General features: G+C 62.2%; 2 protein-coding genes across 2 annotated transcripts in view; one reads left to right on the forward strand and one right to left on the reverse strand.

The window, feature by feature from the left end:
• The first annotated feature begins 1832 nt into the window (after positions 1 to 1832).
• Positions 1833 to 8981, forward strand: PPP2R3B (protein phosphatase 2 regulatory subunit B''beta). The gene is made up of 2 exons (XM_070402678.1): positions 1833 to 2975; positions 8868 to 8981. Exons 1-2 carry the CDS (start codon positions 2682 to 2684, stop codon positions 8979 to 8981), a joined length of 408 nt encoding a protein of 135 aa, XP_070258779.1. The 5' UTR covers positions 1833 to 2681.
• Positions 8982 to 15194: 6213 nt separating this feature from the next.
• Positions 15195 to 17112, reverse strand: part of LOC139000529 (histone-lysine N-methyltransferase PRDM7-like) — a 39700-nt gene continuing 37782 nt past the window's right edge. The window contains 2 exon segments of the mRNA XM_070402679.1: positions 15195 to 15665; positions 15719 to 15927. Coding sequence (XP_070258780.1) covers positions 15195 to 15665; positions 15719 to 15927 — 680 coding nt within the window.

A 17112-nucleotide genomic window follows, 5' to 3' on the forward strand; every position in this document is an offset into this window, starting at 1 on the left:
CATAGCAAGCGATCGGTCTCCCGGTCGAACTCCCGTGGGGACAATTTGCATATTAGGCTTTTATATATAGAGACTAAAGGGCCCGGTGCACAAAATTCATGCACAGGAGGGGGGGGGGTGTCCCTCAGCCCAGCGTGCACCTTCTCCAATCTGGGACCCCTCGGGGGACGGCCAACTGCTAAACCGGCAGTCGGACATCCCTCTCACAATCCGGAACTGCTGGCTCCTAACCACTCGCCTGCCTGCCTGCCTGATAGCTCCCTAACCGCTCCCCTGCTGGCCTGATTGATGCCTAACTGCCCTGCCAGCATGATCGTCCCCAACTGCCCTCCCCTGTGGGGCTGAGGGGACTGGGTGTCGCCATCTTGTGAGGGTGTGATGGTCAATTAGCATATTCCCTCTTTATTGGCTGTAGGCACCGTCATCTTTGTGAGGGTGTGATGGTCAATTAGCATATTCCCCTCTGTATTAGATAGGAGGACATGCATAGCCCATGCACATGGGCAATAGGGTAGAGAACTGAGGGTGCGGAGGGGGAAGGGGTTGGGGGGAGGTGGGGAAGGGGAGGAAAATGGAAGATCTGTAATACTATCAACAATAAAATATATACCTTAAAAATGACTTTAAAAATTAATTTATTAAAAAAGAAAGGAAGAGAGAGAGAGTCATTGACCAGCTGCCGCCTGCACGCCCCACACTGGGGAATGAGCCCGAAACCCGGGCCTGTGCCCTTGACCGGGAATCGAACCCTGACCTCCTGGTTCACAGGTTGATGCTCAACCACTGAGCCACACCAGCCGGGCCAAAACCGTATGTAAATGAGTTACGCAGCGAGTCTGGCGATGCGTTTTCCCTGCTGACAGGTAGCAGCACCCAGCCCACTAGGCCCCAAATGACCCCCCAAAAAGGGCCAAACCAAGCAAACACTTGAGTAAAATTTTGTTTAAAAAATCGAACTACATTTAAAAAGATGAGTAAAGGGAAGAGGTGCATCTGTGCGATGTGGAGGGGTGACCGCCCCCATGACAGGGATCATCTAAAAGAAGCCGCGCAGGGGGCACAGAAAGGTCATTTCGTGAACTTCGCCTCCATCGGAACATTTATTATTTTTGCAATTACACAAGCAGCTCAGGCTCATCCTAAGGGGCCGGCGTGTGAAACAGTTGCACGAAAAAAAGAAAAAATAATAAAGAAAGATAAATAAAAAACAGTTGCACGCCTCCAACCCATCGCTATTGGTTGAGAAACAAAATTAACGTATTCGAGGCTCCCGTGGTCAGAAGTTACCCATTTGAGCTCAAAACTGCAGCCCTAGCCTCGCGCTCGCTCCCGACCCCGCAACGCGCATGCTCGCTCCTGTTCTCGGCGGGCACCCACGGCGCATCCCCGCTGGCTCCCGTGGGCGCGCACTGCGCATGCGCATTCTCTCCCCCCACCCCCCGCCAAGTCCTCAGCTCGCTCCCGCTGGGTAAGCAATGCGCATGCTCGATCCACCGGCCTCCCCCTCCCACCGCGACCCAGGCGAGCACGCACCGCGCATGCCCACGCCCACCCTCCCTTTCCCCGCCCACCGCCAGGCCTCCGGCTCGCGCTCCGTGGGCAACACAGTGCGCATGCTCGTTCCACCGTCCTCCTCCCCCCCTCCCGCTTCCAAGACGGGGAGCACGGAGTGCGCATGCCCATCCTCCCCAACCCTGTCTCGCATTCCGCCGGAGCGCACAGTGGGTGCGCAGTGCGCATGCTCGATCCACCCGCCACCTCCCCCTCCCACCCCAGACCCCGGCGAGCACGCACCGCGCATGCCCATTCTCTCCCCTCGCACTCCACTGGGCCCCCAGCTCGCTGTCTGTGGGCACGCACCGCGCATGCTCGCACCTCCTAGGCTCCAGGGTTGCCTCGCCGGCGCGGGTCGCTCCCCTAAAAAAAGCCTAAAAGCTCCAAAACCTGGCGTGGGGCGGCCGCTACCCCCATCCGCGCCTCCACCCCAGCTCCTAAACGCCACCTGGCGCCACCAAAGTCCGCCGGCAACACCGGGGCAGCTGGCTCCCTCTGCAAACATGGAGGCGTGCGTGCCGGCGTGCAGCGACGTGATGACGCCACGCGCCGCGGTGACGCGCGACGTAGGCGACGTTGTTTGGGAGCGCGCCCGGCGCGGCCGTTTTGAAGCTGCCCTGAGCCGCCGTCTGTCACGTCCTCCTCCGCCCGACCCCCCGAGTCTGTGCAGCCCCCCGAGGCGCGGGTGACCCCACCTCCCGGACCCCCGGGCCCCCCTCAGGCCGGCCGCCGCCTCCTCCAAAGCCCTGAGCCGTAGACTCGCAATCCTCGCCTAGCGCCCCTGCACCTCGGACCCGGACCCGGACCCGGGCCTGCGACCCTGCACCTCGGACCCGGACCCGGACCCGGGCCTGCGACCCTGCACCTCGGACCCGGACCCGGACCCGGGCCTGCGACCCTGCACCTCGGACTCGGACCCGGACCTGCGACCCTGCACCTCGGACCCGGACCCGGACCTGCGACCCCGCCCGGCCGGCGCCCCCGCACCGCGGAGCTCGGGTGCACGCCCCGCCGGGGCTCGGAGCCCCTCGGGCGGCCGGGTCTGCACCCCGAGGCCCCCTGAGGCCGGACCCTGCGCCGGGCGTGAGGACACGGGCCCCCCGGGCCCCCGGGGCCGAGCGTCCGCGATGCCGCCCGGCAAAGCGCTGCAGCCGGTGCTGAAGATGAAGGTGGACGAGCTGTTCCTGTGCTGGCTCAGCGAGGCCGGCACGCAGGCCATGCTCCGCGACTGTCTGCGGAGGATCCAGGCGCCCGGCCGCGCCGACCTGGGCAGCGGCGACGCCGCGCCGCCCGCGCCCCCGACGGCGCCCCCGGCGCCCGGCCCGGCCCCCGCGTCCTCCGCGCTGCCCCTGGGCGCCGCCTCGAGCCCCAGGGTCGGGCCGCACGTCCGAGGGACCCGCCGATCCGCGGGGAGCCGAGTGGTAAGTTCCGCTTCCTGCCCCCGGACGCCGGCGCAGGTGACTCCCGTTGCCTAGCAACGCGGGGGCGGTGCCGGGGAGGCCGGTGGGGATGTCAGACCTGCAAACACCCATTCATTCATCCTCTTCTTTTCCCCCCAAAGCCACACATACTGGGAAAAGGCTGTCCCTGCCATGGCAGGTGGTCCTTGGTGGTGAGAGCGTCTGCCCCGCATCGAGGGGTCAATTCTAGGTCAAGGTCACGCACCTGCTCGGTTGGGTCCAGGGCAACCAATCAACGCGTCTCCCTTCCTCCTGCCCCTCCCCCTAAAAAGCAATGGATAGCCCTGACCGGTGTGGCTCAGTGGGTAGAGCGTCGGCCTGTGGACTGAAGGGTCCCGGGTTCAATTCCGGTCAAGGGCATGGACCTGGGTTGCGGGCACATCCCCAGTAGGGGGAGTGCAGGAGGCAGCTGATCGATGCTTCTCTCTCATCGATGTTTCTAACTCTCTATTCCTCTCCCTTCCTCTCTGTAAAAAATCAATAAAATATATATATTTTTAAAAAGCAATGGAAAAAATATATCCTCAGGTGAGGATGAACAGCAACAACGTCTTCTTACCCTCGACCGAGCCCCCCGTTGCCTGTAATGTGGGGGTTCGTTTTGAGGGGTCTGCGTTGGTTTGAGTTGGTGACGTCTCAGCAGTTTCTTCCATGTGGATCGACTGCTGAACTTGGAGGTTTTAGCCCTGATTCGTCTCCAATCATTAGAGCTGGACAGCAGGGTCATAAGAAAAAGGGTGCTTTCCGCCAATTAAAAAGGTTTTTTTAATACATTTTTATTGCCTTGACTGGTGGGCTCAGTGGTTAGAGCGCTGGCCTGCAGACTGAAGGGTCCCGGGTTCGATTCCAGCCAAGGGCACAGGCCCGGGTTGCAGGCTCGATCCCCAGTAGGGGGCGTGCAGGAGGCAGCCGATCCATGATTCTCTTTCATTGTTGATGTTTCTATCTCTCCCTCTCCCTTCCTCTCTGATATCAATAAAAATGTATGTTTTAATATATATTTTATTGATTTTTTTAGAGAGGAAGGGAGAGGGAGAGAGAGATAGAAACACCCATGATGAGAGCGAGTCATGGACCGGCTGCCTCCTGCACGCCCCCTACTGGGGATGGAGCCTGCAACCCAGGCATGTGCCCCGACCTGGAATCGAACCCAGTTCCTAGGCCGACGCTCCACCACTGAGCATAGGGTCTGGGCCTTCCTGTCGTTTAGCACAGGGTCTGTTTAATGAGATGTTGCCTCCTGGTGCTGTAGGAACAGGTGGTGCATGCTTTATACCTGGAATAGCCTATTGCAACGTGCTGTTAACATATATTTTTAAACATGTTTTTATTGATTTTTAGAGAGAGGAAGGGAGAGGGATAGAGAGAGAGAAACATCGATGAGAGAGGAACATCATTGATCAGCTGTCTCTTGCATGACCCCTACTGGGTATCGAGCCCGCAACCAAGGTACCTGCTGCCCTTGTCCGGAATCGAACCTGGGACCCTTCAGTCCACAGGCCGATGCTCTAACCACCGAGCCAAACCGGCTACGGCAGCATTTTAAATTTTCAGTGGGAGCAGCGCTAAGCTTATCACGAACTGGAATCACTTAGTCTACGGGGTTCCCGACCAGAATGAAGCAGTCGCTAACGGGAGAGGGACAGGTGGGCGTCTGTCCAAGGAGAGGTCCTTTGGCCGGAAGTGATTGGCGGGTTTCTGAGACGCTCTGGGGAGGACGTGTCCAGGGGAAGCTGGCGGCAGCTTCAGAGACACCCTGGCTAGGCCCTCAGAGACAGGTTTTTCCACTGCAAATCCACCCTTTGGCAAAGCAAATTTTCCCACTGAAATAAATTCAAGTTTTGTAACAAAAATAAGTGTTATGCAAAGCTGTTGTTAAAGTTAAATATTTTATTGCATGTGTGCAGTAACAAACACACAACACTTTTTCTACGTCAGAAATGCTCATTTGCTGATCAATTTCCCTTATAATGGTTCTCCCACCGCCGCTTGTGGCAGCTTCATATACATATTCATAAAGCAGTTGTGACAGCCTTTAGGAGTGATAATCACCACAAAATGGCTAATAACAGCCCTTAAACCAGCGGTTCTCAACCTGTGGGTCGCGACCCCTTTGGGGGTCGACCGACCCTTTCACAGGGGTCGCCTAAGACCATCGGAAAACACATCTATAATGACATATTGTTTTTGTGATGAATCACTGTGCTTTCATTATGTTCAATCTGTCACAATGAAATTGGGGGTCCCCACAACACGAGGAACTGTATTAAAGGGTCGCGGCGTTAGGAGGGTTGGGAACCGCTGCCTTAAACTCTCATGGGTGAAGGGCCTGCCAAAGCATTTCTCACGCAGACCTTAACTCCTGACGAAACCTCCGTGGGATTCACCGTCGGAGAAGGATAAGGAACGCCTCCTCTGACCAACGAGGTCACACACGCCCTGGGCTTGGCGGGGGCTAACGTTGTCCCAAACCAACCGCGCACCCTCCATCAAGTCTTCATCCACTTCCACAGCCGCCTGCGGATAAATTGGCAAAAAAAAAAATATTTCAAGTAACAGGATTTGCAAAGGGTGGATTTTCTTTGCAAAGGGGTGAATTTTCTTTGCAAAGGATGGATTTGCTTGCAAAAGGGTGAATTTTCTTTGCAAAGGGTGGATTTTCTTGCAAAGGGGTGAATTTTCTTTGCAAAGGGTGGATTTTCTTGCAAAGGGGTGAATTTTCTTTGCAAAGGGTGGATTTGCTTGCAAAAGGGTGAATTTTCTTTGCAAAGGATGGATTTGCTTGCAAAAGGGTGAGTTTTCTTTGCAAAGGATGGATTTGCTTGCAAAAGGGTGAGTTTTCTTTGCAAAGGATGGATTTGCTTGCAAAAGGGTGAATTTTCTTTGCAAAGGGTGGATTTTCTTGCAAAGGGGTGAAATTTCTTTGCAAAGGGTGGATTTGCTTGCAAAGGGGTGAATTTTCTTTGCAAAGGGTGGATTTGCTTGCAAAGGGGTGAATTTTCTTTGCAAAGGGTGGATTTGCTTGCAAAAGGGTGAAATTTCTTTGCAAAGGGTGGATTTGCTTGCAAAGGGGTGAATTTTCTTTGCAAAGGGTGGATTTGCTTGCAAAAGGGTGAAATTTCTTTGCAAAGGGTGGATTTGCTTGCAAAGGGGCGAATTTTCTTTGCAAACGGTGGATTTGCTTGCAAAGGGGCGAATTTTCTTTGCAAACGGTGGATTTGCTTGCAAAGGGGCGAATTTTCTTTGCAAAGGGTGGATTTGCTTGCAAAGGGGTGAATTTTCTTTGCAAAGGGTGGATTTGCTTGCAAAAGGGTGGATTTGCTTGCAAAGGGGCGAATTTTCTTTGCAAAGGGTGGATTTGCTTGCAAAGGGGTGAATTTTCTTTGCAAAGGGTGGATTTGCTTGCAAAAGGGTGGATTTGCTTGCAAAGGGGCGAATTTTCTTTGCAAAGGGTGGATTTGCTTGCAAAGGGGTGAATTTTCTTTGCAAAGGGTGGATTTGCTTGCAAAGGGGTGAATTTTCTTTGCAAAGGGTGGATTTGCTTGCAAAAGGGTGAATTTTCTTTGCAAAGGGTGGATTTGCTTGCAAAGGGGTGAATTTTCTTTGCAAAGGGTGGATTTGCTTGCAAAAGGGTGGATTTGCTTGCAAAGGGGCGAATTTTCTTTGCAAAGGGTGGATTTGCTTGCAAAGGGGTGAATTTTCTTTGCAAACGGTGGATTTGCTTGCAAAGGGGTGAATTTTCTTTGCAAAGGGTGGATTTGCTTGCAAAGGGGTGAATTTTCTTTGCAAAGGGTGGATTTGCTTGCAAAGGGGCGAATTTTCTTTGCAAAGGGTGGATTTGCTTGCAAAGGGGCGAATTTTCTTTGCAAAGGGTGGATTTGCTTGCAAAAGGGTGAATTTTCTTTGCAAAGGGTGGATTTGCTTGCAAAGGGGTGAATTTTCTTTGCAAAGGGTGGATTTTCTTTGCAAACGGTGGATTTGCTTGCAAAGGGGCGAATTTCTTTGCAAAGGGTGGATTTGCTTGCAAAGGGGTGAATTTTCTTTGCAAACGGTGGATTTGCTTGCAAAGGGTGGATTTGCTTGCAAAGGGGCGGATTTTCTTTGCAAAGGGTGGATTTGCTTGCAAAGGGGCGAATTTTCTTTGCAAAGGGTGGATTTGCTTGCAAAAGGGTGAATTTTCTTTGCAAAGGGTGGATTTGCTTGCAAAGGGGTGAATTTTCTTTGCAAAGGGTGGATTTTCTTTGCAAACGGTGGATTTGCTTGCAAAGGGGCGAATTTCTTTGCAAAGGGTGGATTTGCTTGCAAAGGGGTGAATTTCTTTGCAAACGGTGGATTTGCTTGCAAAGGGTGGATTTGCTTGCAAAGGGGCGAATTTTCTTTGCAAAGGGTGGATTTGCTTGCAAAGGGGTGAATTTCTTTGCAAAGGGTGAATTTCTTTGCAAAGGGTGGATTTGAAGTGGAAAACCTGTACGCCCAGAAGGAGGCTGGCCTGGATCCCCGGGGACGCCCAGCCAATGGGCCCAGCCCTGACCTGTGGTCCCGGGCCCTTTCCCGTGGCCCTGCCCAGCCTCAGCGTGGCCAGAGCCGGTACCAGAGCCGGTACCAGAACCCTCCCTTGCCCCCGGCAGTGGCTGTGTGAGCAGGGCCAGGTGGCGTCCCTCCTGGGGTCGCCAGCTTCCCACTTGGTCGCTAAGGGGGTTTCAGTGGCAGCGCCCACACCACCCAAAGGCACGGCCGTGTGTTTTGGGACCCGTGACGGAGCCCCGAGGACTGGGCACGCCCGCAGGCCAGGCCTGTGCCGGGGCGGCAGCCCGGGTGCGTGTGAGAGGAGGCGGCCAGGCCTCGCACATCCGGGGGGTCTGGGCCCGATCGCTGCAGCCATCTGGTTGTAACGTTGCTGTTGGAGAGCGTGGCCCCGAGAACGGGTGCCTGTGGTCAGCTCTGCGGCCCTGCTGGGGCCGGTCTCCTGGGGAATCCCTCCTGATCCGGGCCGTTCCGGGAGCCGTTCCGGGAGCCGTTCCACCGCGGGCCGGCCTGGCTGCACCCTCGATCTTTTTTTATTTTTTAATCTTTATTGTTGAAAGGATCACATAGGTCCCCTTTCCCCCCATCGGCCCCTCCAGCCCGCCCCCCCCCCCCCCCCGCCCTCAGCACCCACTGTCTGCGTCCGTGTGGATCGGGGTGTGTGTGGAACAGGGGGCGCTGGGTGTCTAGTCGTGCTCGCTGCCCCTGCCCCCCTCCGTGTCCCGAGTGCCTGGGGAGCCCTGGTCCCATCCCATCCCCGTCCAGTGTCTGCTGTGCTGGGCAGAGCGCGGGAGCGTCGCTCGCTATGGACCAGCCAGTGTGTGTCCGTCTGTCTGTCTGTCTGTCAGGTGACAGTCGGTGGCCTCTGGGTTGTATCTCTGAGTGGGACTCGCTCTGGACTTGCCCAATCCGTCCGTCTGTCCGTCTGTCTACTGGGCCTGGAGCGGCTGCACTTGCTGTGGGTCAGTGTGTGGCAGACATTTCCGTGTCTCGTGGGCAGACGGACCAGGCGTGGAGCTGCCGGGTTCTGTGGTCTGTGTAAGTCGAGAAGGAAGAACAGCAGGACGGACGCCCGCGCTGTGCCCCGGGGGGTGTGGAGTCTCCCCGTCCTCAGCACTGGGTGGTGCAGCCTCCGGGTGAGCCGTGGCCTCCGTGTGAGCCGTGGCCTCCGGGTGAGCTGCAGCCTCAGGGTGAGCCGTGGCCTCCGTGTGAGCCGTTCTCCCAATGTGTGCGTCTCCGGCTCCGTTCCCACCCCGAGTTTAGTGACGGCGAGCGGCTGCGCACGGCTGGTCGTACGGGAGCGTCTGTTCAGAGTTCGCCCGTTTACAGGGGGGTGTCCTGTCCTCGCCGAGGGTGAGACGCCGTGGGAGTGCCGGGCAGCAGAGCCGAGGGCGTGACCTTCCCCACCCTGGCTGGCCCACAGCGCGAAGCTCGGGGTCCTAGTCGGATGGATGGACGGACGGACGGGTGCCTGGGCTGCCTCCAGCCTTGGGGCAGCTGGAACGTGCCCTCCCTGCTGGGTGCCCTCCCTGCTGGGTGCCCTCCCTGCTGGGTGCCCTCCCGGCTGGGTGCCCTCCCTGCTGGGTGCCCTCCCTGCTGGGTGCCCTCCCGCGATGCTGGCAGCTCTCTCTGCCTGGGACGACTGTCCATGCGCCCTCTGTGGGCGTCCATGTCACTGCCACGGGAGAGGCCCGCACGGCCACGTGGGAACCAGACCGACATGGGGGCCATCAGGGAAATGACGGGGTTGGCTCTCCCCGCTTCCCTCTGGGATTCACGCCGGAAAGGCTGTGTCAGCGCTCAGCGCCCCGTCTGCCCCACGGGGGGCACTGCCATTGGCAGCTCCATGCGCCCCTGAGAGAGGTCAGCGCTGCTCACAGCGCCCGGTGCAGGCCCCGCCCCACCGAGCCCACGGCTCCCTGCAGTCCCGCCTCCCCTCCCGTGTGCACATGCACCCGTGTCAGTCCCACAGCTCCCTGCAGTCCCCGCCTGCCCTCCCGTGTGCACACGCACCTGTGTCAGTCCCACAGCTCCCTGCAGTCCCCGCCTGCCCTCCCGTGTGCACACGCACCCGTGTCAGTCCCACGGCTCCCTGCAGTCCCCGCCTGCCCTCCCGTGTGCACACGCACCTGTGTCAGTCCCACAGCTCCCTGCAGTCCCGCCTGCCCTCCCGTGTGCACACACACCTGTGTCAGTCCCCGCCTGCCCTCCCGTGTGCACACACACCTGTGTCAGTCCCCGCCTGCCCTCCCGTGTGCACACACACCTGTGTCAGTCCCCGCCTGCCCTCCCGTGTGCACACACACCTCGTGTCTGTCCCACAGCTCCCTGCAGTCCCGCCTGCCCTCCCGTGTGCACACACACCTGTGTCAGTCCCACAGCTCCCTGCAGTCCCGCCTGCCCTCCCGTGTGCACACGCACCTGTGTCAGTCCCACAGCTCCCTGCAGTCCCGCCTGCCCTCCCGTGTGCACACGCACCTGTGTCAGTCCCACAGCTCCCTGCAGTCCCGCCTGCCCTCCCGTGTGCACACGCACCTGTGTCAGTCCCACAGCTCCCTGCAGTCCCCTCCTGCCCTCCCGTGTGCACACGCACCTGTGTCAGTCCCACAGCTCCCTGCAGTCCCCGCCTGCCCTCCCGTGTGCACACGCACCTGTGTCAGTCCCACAGCTCCCTGCAGTCCCCGCCTGCCCTCCCGTGTGCACACGCACCTGTGTCAGTCCCACAGCTCCCTGCAGTCCCCGCCTGCCCTCCCGTGTGCACACGCACCTGTGTCAGTCCCACAGCTCCCTGCAGTCCCCGCCTTCCCGTGTGCACACACACCCGTGTCTGTCCCACAGCTCCCTGCAGTCCCCGCCTGCCCTCCCGTGTGCACACACACCCGTGTCAGTCCCACAGCTCCCTGCAGTCCCGCCTGCCCTCCCGTGTGCACACGCACCTGTGTCTGTCGTGGGCCCTGGCCCTGCCTCGGGCTGAGTCACCCAGAACCATCCCATGAGGGACCGTGGCCAACTGGTCGGTGTGTGGACACATGCGTTTGTTTTTTGTTCTTCCGTTGCATCAGTTTATTGGAACTGGTTTGAGTCAGATCCTCTATTCTTTATTTTTTTTTAATGTATTTTTATTGACTTTGGAGAGGGAAAGAGAGAGAGAGAAACATCCATGATGAGAGAGAACCATGGATCAGCCGCCTCCTGCACGCTCCCGACTGGGGATGGAGGCCGCAACCCGGGCCTGTGCCCCAATGGGAATCGAACCCTGACCTCCTGGTTCCTAGGTCGATGCTCACCCCCTGAGCTCCGCCGGCCGCTGTACCCACGGCTTTAGAAGGGCCTCTCCCCGCCCCTCCCCCCTCCTCAGCCGGCCTCTGCGTTGGTTTTGGGAACAGTGAGCCCCTTTCTCGCTTCCGACCGGCTCTGCCCTGTCGGAACGGGGTCTCCCCCAGGGAGGGGTCCTCGGGTCCGTCCCAGCCCAGGGCCCTGCCTGCCTGTCCCCGGCCTGCCCATCGCCTCGTCCCCCTTCATCCGGTGCCTCGGTTTCCTCGTGTGTGAGGGGCGGCCGTGACGAGCCTCCTGCCGTGTGCTCAGTGTTTGCCGTCGATCGTGGGAAAAACACAAAGAAAGTCCTCGGGCCCTGGCCGGTGTGGCTCAGTGGATAGAGCGCCAGCCTGCGGACTGAAGGGTCCCGGGTGCGAGTCCTGTCAAGGACACCTGCCCAGGTTGCAGGCTCGACCCGCAGCCTGGTCGGGACACGTGTGGGGGGCAGGCAGCCCATGTGCCTCTCACATCAGGATTTCTCTCCGTCTCTCTCTCCCCCTCGCCCTGGAAATCCACGGAAATGTCCTGGGTGACGGTCAGCAAAGGGCAACGAAGACCAGGGCAGACGAGTGGACGTCACCGTTTCTCTGGGGCGAGAGTCTGGGTTTGTGGCGAGACGTCCGTGGGGCAGGGCAGGTGTATGTGCGTGTGTGTGTGTGTGTGATGGGGCAGGTGTGTGTGCGTGTGTGTGTGTGTGTGTGTGTGATGGGGCAGGGCAGGCGTGTGTGTGTGTGTGTGTGTGATGGGGCAGGGCAGGCGTGTGTGCGCGTGTGTGTGTGTGTGTGTGTGTGTGATGGGGCAGGGCAGGCGTGTGTACGTGTGTGTGTGTGTGTGATGGGGCAGGGCAGGCGTGTGCGTGTGTGTGTGTGTGTGTGTGTGATGGGGCAGGGCAGGCGTGTGTACGTGTGTGTGTGTGTGTGATGGGGCAGGGCAGGCGTGTGCGTGTGTGTGTGTGTGTGTGTGTGATGGGGCAGGGCAGGCGTGTGTGTGTGTGTGTGTGTGTGTGTGTGATGGGGCAGGTGTGTGTGTGTGTGTGTGTGATGGGGCAGGCGTGTGTGTGTGTGTGTGTGTGTGATGGGGCAGGGCAGGCGTGTGTACGTGTGTGTGTGTGTGTGATGGGGCAGGGCAGGCGTGTGTGTGTGTGTGTGTGTGTGATGGGGCAGGGCAGGCGTGTGTACGTGTGTGTGTGTGTGTGATGGGGCAGGGCAGGCGTGTGCGTGTGTGTGTGTGTGTGTGTGTGTGATGGGGCAGGGCAGGCGTGTGTGTGTGTGTGTGTGTGTGTGATGGGGCTGGGCAGGCGTGTGTACGTGTGTGTGTGTGTGTGATGGGGCAGGGCAGGCGTGTGTGTGTGTGTGTGTGTGTGTGTGTGATGGGGCAGGGCAGGCGTGTGTGTGTGTGTGTGTGTGTGTGTGTGTGATGGGGCAGGGCAGGCGTGTGTGTGTGTGTGTGTGTGATGGGGCAGGTGTGTGTGTGTGTGTGTGTGTGATGGGGCAGGGCAGGCGTGTGTGTGTGTGTGTGTGTGTGTGATGGGGCAGGCGTGGTGTGTGTGTGTGTGTGTGTGATGGGGCAGGGCAGGCGTGTGTGTGTGTGTGTGTGTGTGTGTGTGATGGGGCAGGTGTGTGTGTGTGTGTGTGTGTGATGGGGCAGGGCAGGCGTGTGTGTGTGTGTGTGTGTGTGTGATGGGGCAGGCGTGTGTGTGTGTGTGTGTGTGTGATGGGGCAGGGCAGGCGTGTGTACGTGTGTGTGTGTGTGTGATGGGGCAGGGCAGGCGTGTGTGTGTGTGTGTGTGTGTGATGGGGCAGGGCAGGCGTGTGTACGTGTGTGTGTGTGTGTGATGGGGCAGGGCAGGCGTGTGCGTGTGTGTGTGTGTGTGTGTGTGTGATGGGGCAGGGCAGGCGTGTGTGTGTGTGTGTGTGATGGGGCAGGGCAGGCGTGTGTGTGTGTGTGTGTGATGGGGCAGGGCAAGCGTGTGTGTGTGTGTGTGTGTGTGTGTGTGTGATGGGGCAGGGCAGGCGTGTGTGTGTGTGTGTGTGTGTGTGTGTGTGTGATGGGGCAGGGCAGGCGTGTGTGTGTGTGTGTGTGATGGGGCAGGGCAGGCGTGTGTGTGTGTGTGTGTGATGGGGCAGGGCAAGCGTGTGTGTGTGTGTGTGTGTGTGTGTGTGTGATGGGGCAGGGCAGGCGTGTGCGTGTGTGTGTGTGTGTGTGTGTGTGATGGGGCAGGGCAGGCGTGTGTGTGTGTGTGTGTGTGTGTGATGGGGCTGGGCAGGCGTGTGTGTGTGTGTGTGTGATGGGGCAGGGCAGGCGTGTGTGTGTGTGTGTGTGTGTGTGTGTGTGATGGGGCAGGGCAGGCGTGTGTGTGTGTGTGTGTGTGTGTGTGTGTGATGGGGCAGGGCAGGCGTGTGTGTGTGTGTGTGTGTGATGGGGCAGGGCAGGCGTGTGTGTGTGTGTGTACGTGTGTGTGTGTGATGGGGCTGGGCAGGCGTGTGTGCGTGTGTGTGAGACTCCGCCCCACGTGCGGCTCCTGCCTCGCCTGACCGACCCCGACCGCGGTCGCTGGGCGCACGTTACCCTGAAACCAGAGACACTGTCCGCGCGGCTCTGGGACCTCGGGCACCACAGCCGGGGGCCGGGTTCAGTCGGGACAGGAGGCAGCAGGCGCCCGGCCGGGCTGGGCCGCGGGGTGAGCAGGCCGCTCGTGGGGTCTGGGGGGGTCCCCGTGGAGTCGTGGGGTCCCCGTGGTCCGGAGCCCCAGTGAGCTCTGCCCCGTGCCCGGCCACGCTTCCTCACGGACGTCCTGACCACTCACCGCGGCCGTTTCCCGGGAGGCAGGGTGTCCTGGGCCGGCGTCCTCCCGGCTGGCCGGGCGCCCAGAAGCCATGGCTCCCGTCCTCCTGTCCCTGCGCCAGCACCGGGCGGCTGTGCCCACGACCCCGGCCGAGCCCACGCTCAGGTGCAGGGCCACCTCCACGGCTGCTTCAGGGCCCAGTGCACGCCCCTCCCCTCCCCTCCCCTCCCCTCCCCTCCCCTCCCCTCCCCTCCCTTCTGTGCTGTGTCCTGCAGGGCCTGGTTCTGTTCCAGGTGCCGGTTCTGCCCTGGGCCCCGTGTGGCTCCCCGTCACTGCTGGGAGCTTTCCCCTCGGACTCTCCAGGCGGGACCTGGGGGGGGGCTTTCTGCCCGTGGTGTCCAGCGTGGCCCGTCTCCTTCCCGGTGGGAGGGGAGCGGACGCCTGGGCTGTGAGCCGGGCAGGTCCCTGCCCCCTGCCCCACCCCCTCATCTGCAGGGCAATCGGGGGTCACATGCCGCTGTCCTCTGCCTGCAGGGCACGTGTCCGTGTGGACGGCCCAGTGCCCCCCCCCCCCCCCGCACTCCCCGCCTCCCCGTTGGGGGAGGGAGCGCCCAGGCCCCGCATTTACTTCCACCTCCTCTGTCCTGCAGGGAGGGGCGGGCACAGGCAGACGGCTCTGTGTTCTGGGGAGGGGCCAGCACCCAGGGCCGGCCCGGCTCCTGCTCCGTGAGGGGTTCAGTCTGTGCGGGACGGACGGACGGACGGACTTCACTTCCCAGGAGCCGGAGGGATCCTTTGTCCCCTCCCTCCAGGACGGCGCCCGTCTCAGACCAGCTGTCCCTCCGACCTGCTCACTTGCTGAGCCGCAGACAGGACATCGGGACGTGTGGCCGCGGAGCCCAGAGCCGCCTCTGCAGCCCCCAGCGGCCGGCGGGAGCAGCGCGGGGAGCAGCAGAAGGAGCCCCGGGTCGCTGGGTGCCGCCCGCCGCCCGTCCTGCTCAGCTGCTCCGGCCCGGCCTCCCCCACCCCCAGCATGTGCCCTCAGCCTGTGGAATGCGTGCGGCCCAGGCCCGGCCCCCACAGCGCCCGCCTGGCCCTGGCCGCGCATGGAGCGCGCTGAGCCCGGCCGCCCCGCCAGTCCCGCCCGGAGCCGCTGCCGCCCCGACCCCCCCGGGCCCCGCCGGCCCGGCCCCGTCCCGCGAGCCCGGCGCCCGGCCCGGGCGGCCCATGCGCCCCGACATGCGGCTGCGGGAGCTGTCCCTGCGCCAGGACCCCGACCTGCGGCAGGAGCTCGCCTCGCTGGCCCGCGGCTGCGACTTCGTGCTGCCCTCGCGCTTCAAGAAGAGGCTCAAGGCCTTCCAGCAGGTGCCGCCTGGCTGCGTCTGCGAGTGTGTGTGTGTGTGAGTGTGCGAGTGTGTGTGTGCATGTGTGCGTGTGTGTGCGTCTGCGAGTGTGCGTCTGCGAGTGTGCGTGTGAGTGTGACTCCCCTGCCCCTCGCCGTCCCCAGGAGGCCGGGCCGGGAGGACGTCCTCTGAAGTTTGCAGGGACCGAGCTCTTTAGAAAGCGCCCCCCCCCCCCCCCCCCGTCTCCTCCCTGGGGTGCAGCCGCTGACACACGAGGGGCTGGAAACTCGCGCCGGGAGCCGGGGGCCGGGAGCCGGGGGCCAGGAGCTGGGAGCCAGGGGCCAAGAGCCGGGGCCCAGGAGCCGGGAGCCAGGGGCCAGGAGCCGGGGGCCGGGAGCCGGGAGCCGGGGGCCGGGAGCCAGGAGCTGGGGGCCGGGGGCCAGGGTCGGCGATGGGCTGGGAGCCGGGGCCCAGGAGCCGGGAGCCGGGGGCCGGGAGCCGGGGGCCGGGGGCCGGGTCGGCGATGGGCTGGGAGCCGGGGCCCAGGAGCCGGGAGCCGGGGGCCGGGAGCTGGGGGCCGGGGGCCGGGTCGGCGATGGGCTGGGACTGGGCGCTGTAGCTGGAGGGTCCGTCAGCCCGACCCCGCCTGTGGGGCCCGGCGTCCCCCTCGGCGCCGCGGCCGGCCTGGGGTGCACGGCGTTGTGTGGTGGGCGGACGGAGTTTCCTAAGACCCTCACCTTCGCCGCAGGGGAGGCGACCTGCTCGCACGGCCGATCGCGTGCGTGGCCGGGGCTCCGGGTCGGGGGGTTCACGGGCTCAGCGATGGTCACACGCGGCCCCGTCCGTCCGTCCGTCCGTCCGTCCTTCCGTGACTGAGGGCTGTAAACTTCACCGCGACTCCGAGGGGCTCCAGGGCGTCCGTGTCCGTAGGGGCACATGAACGCGTCTAAGGGGCCACGGACTGTGAGGGGGGAGCCCCCCCCGTGGCCTCCCAGAATCCCACGGTCACGGGAGGTGTCCTGTGGTCCGGCCTCGTCCTCCTCCCCCGGGGGCTGGGGGGGCCCGGGCCGCCAGGCTCACGGGAACCCCTTTCCGTGTCTGCATGTGGACCGACACAGCGGCCAACAAAGACCCCTCCCTCCTGCCCTCCTGCTCGGGGGGGACAGGCCTCCTTCCCGGGGGGACAGGCCTCCTTCCCGGGGGAACAGGCCTCCTTCCCGGGGGGACAGGCCTCCCCGCCGGTACATTTACTGGGTTTTCTCTGGGGCCCACGTTGGAGCGTTTCCACGTGTCCAAGTCCTGTCCGTCCGTCCGTCCGTCCGTCCCCTGGGCTCCTGTCTGCACCGGGGCCAGGGCGGCAGCTCAGCCCTTGTTTGCAGGGAAAGTGTATTTAATGCATCTTCATGTGGACGTGGAGTTGGCACCCTGAGATCTTGTGGAGGACGGGGGGAGGGGGGCACCCCTGTGAGGACGGGGGGGGAGGGGGTGGGGGGGAGGAGGCACCCCTGTGAGGATGGGGGGAGGGGCAGGGGGGAGGGGGCACCCCCTGTGAGGATGGGGGGAGGGGCGGGGGGGGAGGGGGCACCCCTGTGAGGATGGGGGGAGGGGGCGGCGGGGGGAGGGGGCACCCCTGTGAGGATGGGGGGAGAGGGGGCGGGGGGAAGGGGCACCCCTGTGAGGACGGGGGGAGGGGGGTGGGGGGGAGGAGGCACCCCTGTGAGGACGGGGGGGAGGGGGGTGGGGGGGGAGGGGGCACCCCTGTGAGGACGGGGGGGAGGGGGTGGGGGGGGAGGGGGCACCCCTGTGAGGACGGGGGGAGGGGGCGGGAGGCAGGGCCCCGTGAGTGGGTGGAAGGACGGGTGCCCTGAGCCATCTCCCTTCCCTCCGCTCCCCTGCACCTGACCGGTGGGTGGAAGTCGGGGGCTGCGTACCCCACAGGCTCGCTCTCTGGGAAACGCCCCCCTGAGCCCCCTGCACAGGCAGCATGTGAGGCCCGGAGCCGGGTCAGCAGTGAGTTCGGGGGGACAGTGTGTTGTGCAGCGCGTGCCCCTGGGGTGCGTGTGGCCGAGGGCCTTCCTCCTGGGGGGCTGGGAGGGGGCTCTCCTGGCTGCCTCCCCCCATGAGTCCAGGA

This window comes from Myotis yumanensis, unplaced genomic scaffold, assembly GCF_028538775.1.
Source record: "Myotis yumanensis isolate MYYU_CA2020_CCGP unplaced genomic scaffold, mMyoYum1.0.hap1 SCAF_24, whole genome shotgun sequence".
NCBI lineage: Eukaryota > Metazoa > Chordata > Mammalia > Chiroptera > Vespertilionidae > Myotis > Myotis yumanensis.

Coding starts and splice junctions, on each gene's coding strand:
- PPP2R3B (XM_070402678.1), top strand. CDS start 2,682: ATGCCGCCCGGCAAAGCGCTGCAGCCGGTGCTGAAGATGAAGGTGGAC. Junction 2,976..8,867: donor GATCCGCGGGGAGCCGAGTG/GTAAGTTCCGCT, acceptor GCCCGTTTACAG/GGGGGTGTCCTGTCCTCGCC.